This window comes from Phlebotomus papatasi, chromosome 2 (genome assembly GCF_024763615.1).
Source record: "Phlebotomus papatasi isolate M1 chromosome 2, Ppap_2.1, whole genome shotgun sequence".
In the NCBI taxonomy this organism is placed as follows: domain Eukaryota; kingdom Metazoa; phylum Arthropoda; class Insecta; order Diptera; family Psychodidae; genus Phlebotomus; species Phlebotomus papatasi.
In genome coordinates this window covers 80,422,218-80,434,960 of record NC_077223.1, presented here as the reverse complement: position 1 = coordinate 80,434,960, position 12,743 = coordinate 80,422,218, and the positions used below count along the sequence as shown (strand labels likewise).

General features: G+C 33.3%; 1 protein-coding gene across 2 annotated transcripts in view; it reads right to left on the bottom strand.

Moving 5' to 3' along the window:
• The window catches only part of LOC129804612 (breast cancer anti-estrogen resistance protein 1), a 147,680-nt gene that overhangs the window by 48,798 nt on the left and 86,139 nt on the right, over nt 1–12,743 (bottom strand). Inside the window, exon 1 of one of the 2 annotated variants that reach the window (XM_055852101.1) lies at nt 2,751–3,542. The exons of the other annotated variant lie outside the window; for it this stretch is intronic. Within the exon in view, the coding sequence (XP_055708076.1) occupies nt 2,751–2,870 (120 nt within the window). The 5' untranslated portion in view covers nt 2,871–3,542. Of the gene's footprint in view, nt 1–2,750; nt 3,543–12,743 lie in introns of those variants that run through there. 2 annotated transcript variants of the gene reach the window in all.

Below are 12,743 nucleotides of genomic sequence, written 5' to 3'. Positions count from 1 at the left end.
ATGGATCAGTTCCATCGAAACATGGGGGAAAAATCCCAATTTCAAAGCTGCCCCATTTTCAAAGGTGCCCCACTTCCCCCTATCTTAACCATTTTTTCAGTGGACAAGCATCTTTATAGTGCCTATAAATGCCTATAGGTCTTGTCTTCAGAAGTCGAATATCTGATTAAAAAATCGCAGTGTTTGGTGCTACCCCGTGTTTGGTGATACCCTAGTTTCCCCTAAATATTTTTTCCATACAATTTTAAAGAACAGAAATTTCTCCGAGAAACAAATATAAATGCCTACAAATGCCTAATATGATTTTATCGTAATGCCCTCCTAGACACATTTACGACTTAACCCTTTAAGGACGATTGGAACACCGGTGTCCCATAAAGAAAATAATTTTTCCTGATTACCTAGAGTTATTTTTTTCTTATGTCTGTAACTGTAAAGTAGAAGGTTGAAGGAATCTACAATATTTTTTGCAAGTCTCTAGCTATTTACTATGTAGTAAATATTTAAGCTCAAAAATAGCGATTTTTTAAATTCTCAAATTTATAATTGATTTTATTATTATTATTTTATTTAAGCAAAACCCTTTTGGCAATAAAAACTACAATACTCATACGTAATATTTTTTATTATAGCGAAAAATATTATTCATTGGTATTGTCAGAAAAATTACTTAAATTTTTGGGCTATTCTTGTCCCTTTCGTTCATAGAAGCACAAAATATACCGAATCAGACTCTGTTGGACTTTCCAAAATTAGATGTAAGACTTATCATTGATTATGTTTCCCAGTTTAATTTTTATTGTTGATTTTCAGTAAGTAAAAAGTGTCTCGTCGTTAAAGGGTTAAACCGAGAGACGGCTCAACGCGATTATAATCAAAATACTGATCAGATTACATTTCCATCAGTTTCTGATTAATCCGTCTCTCAGCTTAAATCGAGAAACGGTTTAGTGAGTGGGAAACCATTCTCATTCTAACTCTGTTTATAATTGCGTAAAACCGTCTTTCAGCTTAAGTCGCAAGTGTGTTTAAGGTATAACTGTCATCAAATTTAATAATAATGATATTAACAATATTATAGTATTATTTAATTTAATAATATTACCTTTCACAGGTAAAATGGAGATAGTTACGATAAATTGCATCAAGTTTAAAACACCTATCGAAAGGTAAACTTGTGTATATAGCCCCATTTTTTACTTAAAAATATACAGGGACAAGAATTTACAAATAATATTAGATTCGTCCAGGAATCTGTAAAGGGTCCCAAGAAACAATTTTTTCTTAATATAGTGTTGTAGAGTTCCTTAAGTAAGGCACTATAGAACAAAAAATCTTTTTATTTGCTTATAACACTCTTGGTCCCATTATTAAGATTACTATAAGTAAAGTGGCGCACTCTTAAGGATCTTAAGAGCTCATAAAGGAATTTCTACAGAAAATTCTGACTTTAAGTCTTTTAAAAGTGCACTAAAAGACTTGTTTAATAGTTGGTTCTATAAGACAGCTATTTTGCTTCTTGGGGTGCCCTTAAAGCAATCGCGTGGTTGAGCGCCTTGGCTGCCAGGGGTTTCTCCAGAACCCACAGAGTTCCTCCTAATGATCTATTCCCTACGACGATCCAACTTGAACTATCTCTTGCAATAAGAATCCTCTCTACGATACCCCTCCCGATGGGGCAACTCACAGGCTAACACTAGGAACGCTCTTAGGAGAAATCCGTTTAACCGTTAGTGCTAACCGTTAGTACTAACAATAAATAATAACTAAATTTATAAATAAATAATAAAATATTGCTCCGCATAACTCCATTATTAAGTTTGAAGATTTTGATTATTTTTAATTTACAAAAGTTTTCAGAAACATGGATAAATAAGAATATTGTACTGATTTCAATTTCAAATGCACAAAAACTCTGGAAAAAGAATATACGATTATTGCTAATGAAGACGGCATAGCTGACGGTGTTATCGCACTTGCACATTGAAATTTTAATATGATTCACATCAATTGTCACTGGTGAGCGCCTAAATATGTTAGTGTCTTTGGATTAATTGATATTTCGATTTAAAACATGATCTATTGATTGCCTAAAAGGTAGACTTGGCCCGCAAAAATTAGTTTAAATTGATTTATAGCAATAATGCGAAAAATTATACGATTTTCACATTAAGTTTTAAACATAAAACATGTTTCAAGTCAATTTAAATACTAAATGATTAAAAGATATAAGCCACACATTTGGATGCTCATTAGCAAAATTTTATGTGAATCACATTAAAATTTTAATGTTCAAGTGTGATACCAGGGTAAGACATGAGAATATAGAATGAGTCATATTATGAGTATATTCACGATAATAATTTCTCGACTCTGATTTAAAGACTATGATCACTGGACAATGTGTTCCATTGGTTGTTTTGCACGAAAGGAGTTGCGGAAAAGCGTAGTACATGATCGGTTTTGATAAGACTCAAAAGAACTGGAAAACCGAACTATTCTGGACGTTTCACTTATTTTATATTAGGCTCTTCTTCCCATTTCTTTCAGTGTACTATTCGAGGAATATTCCTCTGGCATTTGTACTCAATTAACACAGTGCTAGAGGGGGAAGTTATCTGAGGCCCATGAGTGAGAAATGTAATCTCGATAGGGTATTTGCGGTGTGAGATCCCTAATTTTTCGCGCCAGATGGTCCTGCATGAGGGTGAGGGAGCATAACTATGAACAACTGGCACCTAGAGTAATACCTTTATGATGTGTCTGCGTGGCACGGGAACATCGTAATCCAAATCAGCTGTAATCCTCTGGCTACCACTGGAAGTCCTTCCGCGTGGCGCCGTTACGAAGGACAATGAAAAAAGGGCCATTGAAGATACCACTAGCACTTGCACATTATCAATTTTTGCCTCTTCATAAACACTTCACAATCCAGAATCACCTGGTGGCACAAATTTTGCAAAAACTCGAGATGAAAATCAATCTCTCGCAATTTCACACTCACATAACTCTTCTTTTTTTTTTTTGCAAAATCGAACCAATCATCAATGTGGGACACTGAGTGAAATTTTCCTGATTCACATTTTGCGATAATACAATTTTCTACCTCGTTTTGTGGTGGTACAACAAAAGAATTCCTCCGGATTCTAGCACAGGGGGAACTATTTGCTATAGGACACGATCTGAAACACTGGAGATCACTGGTAGAAAAAATTCCCTCATGAAGCACAAAACATTTCGAAATGAACTCAACGACGTTCCATCGGTAACTGACTCGGAGTCTCTTTCACTCGATCGACTAGAGTGGCTTAGTTACTCGGAATACTTCCATGGGTTGTCTGAAAATTTCCAGGGTTGAGCTCTCTGATGAAATTCAATATCCAGCAAATTTTGTTCACGACACCCGAGATCTTCTAACCGTTTAAGAAGAGATCAAAGAGAAAATGACTCAATAGATCGTGATGAAGAAGAAATTCCCAATTGGATCTTCTGCGAGATCTTCTGAATAGCTCCAACTTAGTCCATGCAACCATCGACTGACATACGATTGTTGAACTTATCGCGTACTTCGCCATTGCGTACTTTTTTGCCCTGATAACGTCGGGCAGATAGCAAAAGAGTGGTGAAACAATATACGAGCAAATATTAATATTGCTTTACTCGTAACAGAATGTGATTACTTCTTATCTGCCTCCCCAGAGCTCAAGCACATTTTGTGGTCGGAGTTAATTGAAATGGAAGATAGAAATCGATGTAAATGGTCTTTCTTCTAGTCACAAATTCTTCCCAGAAGCGGCTTTTGATAGTCCACCCAAGTGTCTTGTCTCTCCACCAGCATCGCAATCTCTTTGGGCAGCCTCCGGTCATCAATGTAGTATCCAAATTGCTCTCATTACTCACTTGCGGGTAGTCAAATAGCAATGCTACTATCACAGACACGAAGGCATCTGACGAGGGCGACTCCTCAAATTTGGGATCTCATGGTGATAAAAATATCTTGAGAAAGTGAAGGGTTCTTTGAGATACCGGGTGTTTGTACAATGTTGATAACATGATGAAGGATTTTTTTGAAATATTTTCATCTTATCTTATTTTAAAGAATGTTTAGATTCAAGATAATTTTTTGTTAAATAACTTTCAACAAATTTGGTTCAATTATACAATTCTTTTCTCTCGATAAGGGCTTTGAAATAATTTTATCAAATATATCGCCACTGTAATTTAAATTGATGTGAAATTCTTTAAATTGTTTAATGATTTATGCTACTTAATATATATATTTTAAATTTATTATTTTTATTTTAATACAAACATTGTAGATAGTGTTTTAACCTTAAGGTAGGTATCGTTGGTAAGACGGCGATGTATGCACACCGGAGGGTCAATAAAATGAAAAAAGTGTCAAAGTTGCAATGAAACATTAGGAAACTTAGAGTCTTTTGCATTACATTTTATTGCGAGTTTTAAGTATAGGGGAGACTGGGGCAAAAAGTCACAAAACGGATATTTTATTTTTTTACAAGCTACCCAAACACCTCCAAAATTTCTAATTAGCACAGTTTTATAGGAAATCTACCGCTCTACAACTCTGTGAAAGTAATTTTTTCTATTTTGTATTGTAAGTAAATATATTTATCGAGCTGTTTTCTAAAAGGTAATTTTGTGATCATTCTCAAAAATACTGCGGCAAATAGTATCAGGCATAAGATGCTATTACATTTTAATTCGCTTTATTATGGGATTCCGTAAATTTAAGTAAAATACAGAGATTCTTTCCGTACAGAAGTAGATCTTGAAAAATTCGAAAATCTATTTGAAGATCCAAAAAAGAGACTTTCTTACTTCTTGATAATTCTGCAAGGTGGCTGAGGTACATCCTGTTCGAATTTTGAAGTGCTCAAGTGTCAAAATGTGACAGTCTTCACATTGTTGTGAGGAAAAAACAGAAAAAATGACGTTTACTGTTCTTGCCCAGTAATTAATCACTCCATAATCACTGAGTAACTCTTTTGCCAGCTTTTTAGTGTGATATTTGATAAATTTTCTCCACCTTGTTCGAAAATTTAGTATGAAAATTCGAAATTGAATTTGAATTCTTCGAACTTCAACGACTTTTTGTGCAAATAGAGTTCCATTTACCTTTTATCCAAGACACTATTGGAGAATCAAAATCTACTTCTGTTTGGGTTCATTACATATTTTCATAGGAAATTTCATTTTTCTCTATCTGAGAGAGAAAGGCGCATTTTAAGCTATTTTACAAAAAACACACAAAAGACTGCAAAACGTTTGACCAATGCAAATAACAAGCGGCGACACATAGCATTGACGTTTCTTTTTACCGTGGAACATCAGAAATTGTTTCGGTTTTTGTTACTTTTTACTCCATAACTTTTGTTACTTTTTACCCCAAGTGGTCGTTTTTAATAAAAGGATTTCTGGAGAACAGAATCTTTGTAAAATTCTAAAATAGATAGCGGATTCGTATTCAAAGAATATCCAGATAATTTGGGAAATATTCACCAGTGCATCAAATTTAAAATAAATAGATAATAATTGATATCTTCTGCACGGAAAATATTTCAAAAATAGGGCTAAAAATGTCTATATTTTCTTATTTTCTAAATTCCTTGTTCAAATTCTAACAAACTTACGACATTGAAGAAGACCTATGGAGGCTATCTATGGAAAAAATTTTAAGCCGCTGTCTTATTTATCTTGAAAGATATTGAATTTTAAAATTTTCGATTTGTGACTTTTTGCCCCAGTCTCCCCTATACTTAATAGCGAACTAATACATTTACTTAAGGATTTGAAATACGTTTAACATAATTAAAAGTTTCAAGTGTTAAACTAATTATAAAATTGTAAGATACAATATATTTAATATTTTCATATTCATTAACATAATAGTATAGCAAGTGTTCGAATTACGATTAATGTGGAACTGAGCCATATCACAATATAACTTAGCTTCTTAATCTGTTTGTGCATCTAAATTATATCACGATAAGGCTCAATTTAATTTAAAAATAAGTAAAAAATCTCGATTTCAAAGGTGCCCCACTTTCAAATGTGCATGGGCATGGGCACTTTCCCCTACAGCTGAGTCACTCTTAGATTGACAAACTGCAGCCGTGAACAGTAGGGGGATTCCGTAGCAATGTGACAATATCATATGACTTTCCGTGGTAAATTCAGAAGCAAGAAAACATTAAAGCCCGGTGAGGATTGATTTACCATTGCAAGGAGCTCTTTGAACCTCTCAGTAACTGTTATAAATCGGATTTTCAATTATTAGTTCTTATAAATTTACCATATAAAATATTTAAAATTTGTCATATGACATTGTCATGCTGTTACAAAATTCCCTGACAGACCTGACAAACCTTAAAAACCTCTGACTTATCTCTCATGTCTTATATACTGTTTTTAATTAAAATCCTATGCAATAAGGTTTATACTAAAAGTAACTGTATTTTTTTTTATCAGTTTCTTAGTTCGGCCCTGACTATCGATGTCTTACAATCAAACAGAAGCAGGAGGTTTATAAATTACCTCTTTCTACCTTCTTTACCTTAATTCTCTACACATCATTGTTTCTTCCAGCTCAACTATTTACACTCAAGAGGAATTGATTCAGCACTCGAGGAATTTTTCGAGACAGCATTTGCAGGATTTTTCATACAGCATAACACTACTATTATTCGAATTGTTATGCGAATTCCTGGAAAATTTGAAATATCCAAACATTTGCATCTACTATCTCGTGCCACATTGTAGAAAAGGTCGTATTTTCTGCCTTTCTGGAATTGTCATTCACAGAAAATTGGGGGATGTTTGGTACATATGGCACATGATTCATGGGAAAAAATTGAGTTGGGATTTAAATAAATGGCAATATTTTGCCATTTTACACAACATATGCAGAGTTTTGGCTTGTTGCGCAACATGATGCAAATTTATTGCCTGCCATTCCAATTGCAATTTGATTGAGGACAATTCTACAAATGCTCAAAGATTTTCTACATGGGAGATTGGGCAGAAGATCGCGATGATTGTCTCACTGATCGGTGATCATTGAATGGTGAAAAATGGGATCGATGAACGTCAAATCAATTGAATATCGATTGTCTTGAATATCTTTCCGCCATGTGCGAATTCATTGCGCAAAAGTCTTGATCACCAGAATTGCCCATTAATTCCAATTGGCTTCATTATTGTAATTTGCAGCTTGAAGGTCGTGCAGAGAGTTGGAAGGCGTCTTCTCATCATGTCCAAATTTTTTCTTATTTTTTTTTTTTCCAGAGATACTTCTCATGTACCATGGTGTCGTGTTTCTCTCTTTTATATTCCACCATCCCAAATCTTTTTGTTTGGGGAGAGAAAGCAAAAAAGAGATCCGAGAACTAAAGCAAAAACCCAACCACAAAAAAAAAACATCTTTCGAAAATGGGAATGGATACCCTTTTAGCAGAAAACGGGATTTCTGGGCTATGTGTTATGCTTCACGGTGCAAGAAGTGCCGGAAAGTCTTTTGCGCAATCTTTGCATCTTTGGTCATTTCTCAAGCACACAAATTTATATCTATCCTCAAGATTATGTTAAGTGATCTATTTCAACCCCTATTAATTGCTAACCATGAATCTGTCATCCCTCTTGACTCTACCCACTTTTACAGATGATCGACTCTTTTTCCATATCTTCACCATCCTGTGCTAGTTTTCAGCTGGAACTAAATCACCAGAAGATTCAGATTCTCAGAAGAAGCAATTGAAATGCCATAAAAAGAACAGCATGATGTTGTTTTTTGCTGGAGTGTCCTCATACGAAACTATGTGAATTTTTGAGTTCGGTTCTGTGTCTCAAATGCGCCAAAAACCCAATGGAATTCTCCTAAAAGCTATTTAACGTTTTTTTTTTGAAGAGTCCATGTGGAAAAGAGCCAATGAATTACCACGTGAAAGACAAACAAAACCTTAATATACTTCCTCGAGTGTTCTCGGCACTTCATTCAGAAAACACAATTTTGGACGAACTTTAATGAACATGAGGTTGTTGTTCCAAGTGACTCAATTTTAGGATACATTTTAACAAATTGTTTCTAATTAGTCTTTCTTGGAAAATTTGGTAAAGAAAGTGCTTCTCCTCAATTATCCGGGTAGCACAAGGTACGATATTACTGAATTTCTCTCATATATTTAATATGACAAGTAGTTATTTGTTCTAAAAGCTACAACTACTTAAAACCCTTAAGACATTGTTTTAGGTAGGGGAGACCGGGGTACAATTAGCCAGGGGCAGAAGTAGACAGTGGATTTTTCTCGGTTCCCTTAAAATGTACCTTGAGCAAAGTATTTTTTAATGAAAGTAGGAACACATCCCCATATTCCCAGAAATATTTATAAGTCTGATCCTGTTATCCTACAATTTAGAAGCATTTTTATAAAATGGGTATAAAACTGCAGTTTTGATGTTTCAGTTTTTGGACCAGCATTTGGTTTTCTGAGTTTGTAGTCAAAATATCATAATTTTACCTCGTTTCTGGGTTCATAAACCTAATTAAAAAATATTTTTCACTTGGATAATAATTATCCAATTTTTTATATAAGATGAAAAACACTAACACAGCCCTCGGGGCAGTTGTAGCCACTCTTCCGTGGCCGGATAAAACTATCAATGATTTTTCACTAATACATGGATAATTGTTAGATGACAGAGTACTATTGATATTCCAAGCAATATTGCCATTCGGATGAAAAATTTGTGAAATAGATTTTTTCAGGATATTTTCATCAATTTTGCCGCAATTACAAAAATGTCATAAAAAAGTCGGCTAAAGTCTTTTTCATTAGGTTTAAGTTACATATTTAGTATCAGTGGGCTTCAGTGGATCAAGTGAAATAACACTTGGTATTTCCAGTTTTAAAATTTCGTCTGGAAAACTGGTGGTAAATAGCACCCCGAAAGTGGCTAAATCTACCCAGGCCGGGGCAGGTGTAGCCAATGTGTCATACTTTTTTCATTATCCTCTCTAGAAAAAGCCAAGGATTTGAGAGCTCTGAACTATACGGTTTTATACAGCCAATTATCTTAATGCTACTTATGAAACATAAAAACATTAGACAAACTTTATCATTTTTTCACAAATCATTTTTCACATCATCATTCACAAAAAAAAGCTTCATTTGCTGGCTAATTCTACCCCTATCTCCCCTAAGCATTTTATTATGTACATAATAAAGGAGGTCTCAGGATTATGCATATTTTTGAGACCGAAAAAAATGCGTGAGATGGCTTTATGCATATATGTAGTAAATTTGCATACCTGTAGGATATTTCCTTAGAATAGCTTACAGAAACGTCCTAGTATGTAAAATATTGTTGGCAACAATTTCTCGGGATATTTTCAATGCCAAATTTTTATAAAAAACGTATTTCATATTTACAGTCTCAAAAATTGCACAAATTTAGGAGTATTTAAAAAAAATGATTTGAATAATTAGCTACCAAAGGAAGGCAAAAATTTAGAAATAAGTTTGCATAACCCCATTAGGGGAGACTGGGGCAAAATTTGTCAAAACGAAAATTTCAATATTCACTATTTTCTAAAATAAAAGAGATTAAGGCTTGAAATTTTTATTATAGATAGCCTCATGAACTTTCTTAAACTTACAAAGTTTCAAGGGATTCGTGGAAGGATTATGTAGAATAAAAAATAATGAAATTTTGAGCCCTGTTTTTGGAATATTTGACTTACAGAAAATATCAATACTGATTAAGCTCAATTTAAGCACATTTCTCGTTAAGATAGAGAAAAATTATCTTCGACAAAGTTGTAGAGAAATAAATTTCCTATAAAAATATATGTCTATTTGATATTTTTATTGCGAGAGTAAAACGCCACAAATTATCCGAAGACTGACAAAATTTGCCCCAGCAATTTTGAGAATCTCCACAAAATCGACTTTTAGAAAATGATTCGAAAATCACATTTCTTTCAAGATAGAGGAAAATAGTCTTCTGAAATGTTGTAGGGCAGTAAATTTCCTTAAGAATATGCTCATTATAAAACGTTTAAGTTTTCTCAGAGCTCGTTAAAGATTTTAATATGCGTTTTGACAAGTTTTGCCCCAGTCTCCCCTATATATGCATAATCTAGGGACCCCTGTAAGTACTAAGTTAGTTGGGTAGGCTAATAAAAAAACTAACGAAAAATATTAATGAATTTAAGTGAAGTAGAGCTTATTGGATAAGGATAGAAAAGATAAAAACATCTTTAATACTAGAAAAGATCTTGTGACTTCAATAGAATTCGAACCCAAGACACTCGAATCATTATGCTTTATTAATAAATACTCCCTTTGTTACGATAAAAGTCGTACATCTTTCATACAAAATATACTAGCAAACGTACGACTTTTTTCGGAACGGAGAGAGTATAAAATAATAATATATGTTGTACAAGAGGATTGAAGAGGATGATTGAAGAAAAATCCAAGGTAAAATTCCAGTTCCATCCCCTGATATTTAATTTAAGGTCGTTTAAATCCTAAAAAATGTTCACAAGTGAGTTGAATCTTTTTAGTTTAACGTTCTTCTAAAAAGTTACATCAAAGAGATGATAAAGTACTTTTCATTAAACATTTTTTTGATTATTGAAAACGAAAATATTACAATTTATTGAAGTAAATAAATAAAGAATAACTTTCACTTTATTGTGTATTCATGACAACCCCAAAGAGAATTCGTGAGAAAATGAAAGTATTGAAAACTTCTTAAAAATTAATTTGTAATCTTGTGCACTATAAGTAACCCTTTTCATTCATATAAGTCCTGACCTTCAAATGACAATGACAGTTAGACAATTGTTAGACATTTTAATACAGTGCAGGTCAAATACAGTAGACTCTCTCTCAATCGGGCATATGGGGCAAAATGTCATCCAAATTATCGAGAGATTCGGACGTCAAAGTCATTGTAAATTCCAGAAAAAGCGCTCAATTATAAAGAATTACGATAAAACAAGAGGAACTACAGCGAATTTGAGCAAATTTGCTTCAAAATCAAACGTGAAAATTGTTAACAAAATTTTTCGCCCGATTGAAAAAGAACCGATTGAGCGAGAGTCTACTGTAAGATAAACACCTAAAATTTTAAATTCTCCTAAACAATCAGTGTCTACTCAAAATTTATCAACACTTTAGGTTTGTTCGGAATTCCAAGACCTTTCAAATGAACCTAATCATTAGCAAATCCATGGAAATATAAACCTTCTGGAGTAGAGATTAACTTTAAAAAATCAAAAATCAAATAAATAAATCCTCCGGTTTGGCCGAAACATTCGTTTGTACTTCAGAGCGCATATATTAATAAAGAAAAAAAATAATATTAAAGATGAAAGAACATGAAATATTACACTTTTGTTCTTAAGTAAATTCTACTCAGAATAACTCAAAAATTTCAAGTGATATGTTGACCATCCTTAAGAGAACATCAAAATTCTCCTCCAAAGTATCACGCGATAAAAGAGTTTGTCTTTCATATAAACATAAACTGTGATGTTGACACGAAACCACAATTTATATTGATCGTTCCAAAATTCCCTGGAGATTGTCGAAAATGTTTGTCTTTTTCGTGTTTGAGGGAAATTGTTTGGATGTTGAATCAACAGCCTCCATTGAAAGGATGTATTTGTCTGCAAAATTTTCTCACATATATTTAACCCAATTTTGGAAGTTTGCCAGTGATTTCCATGTAATAGCTCTTCCAGCCACAAATAAAACCAAGAAATTATACCCCTCTCTATGCGAGTGGGTTCTGTGACTGGGAAAAAACGGGAAAAGCTCTTAATTGATGGAAGACATCAATTAGATGCTTCGAAGGGTGTTTCCTTCCATAGCACCAAGTTCAGTACATACTTCCCAATTAGCACTGTAGCTTGAATCTAATTAAAATTGATCATACCTTGTGCTTCTCATGTGCCTAACAACACTTACTTATTATCTATGCATAGATATTTCTCCACCGTCGCATGAACTTTCGATTGTCGTAGCTCAGTGTTTGCTTTTTGTCGACATTTAATTCTTCTTCTCGGTTCTTTGACTAGCTGGAATTCTCTCTCTTCCTATTCTTACACGTCAGATATTTGCATTTTTGTAGAATCTTAAACAACAAAAGTGTTAAATTTACCTTAATGTGCATCATATTATAATTTTATCTCTACAGTTTGATTTTGTTAAAGACAATAGAGATGAAAAAGGGAATGAAAACTGAAAAAAATGGAAAAAATTACAATTCTTTTGACATTAGGATTTTTCTTTTGTTTCTGTTTCTAAACATTGATTGTGCTACATATTTTGTGTCTCAATTAAAAAAATATATTGATTATTTCTATTGATCTTCTTTTCTTCAGTGGGAAATCAATAACATTATGTATTAAATTTGAGACCGCTAAAAGACGAATAGTTTTCTATTTACACAAAATTTCATTTATGTTCGAAAAATTCAAACTCAAATTCGAATTTTCAAACTTATATGTTCGCACAAGTTTGGCGAATTTATGAGATGCCACACTGAGTCCAAACAGAAGTAGATTTTGATTCTCCAGTAGTGTCTTGGATAAAAGGTAAATGGAACTCCATTTGCACAAAAAGTCGTTGATGTTCGAAGAATTCAAATTCAATTTCGAATTGTCATACTAAATTTTCGAACAAGGTGGGAGAAATTTATCTAATATCATC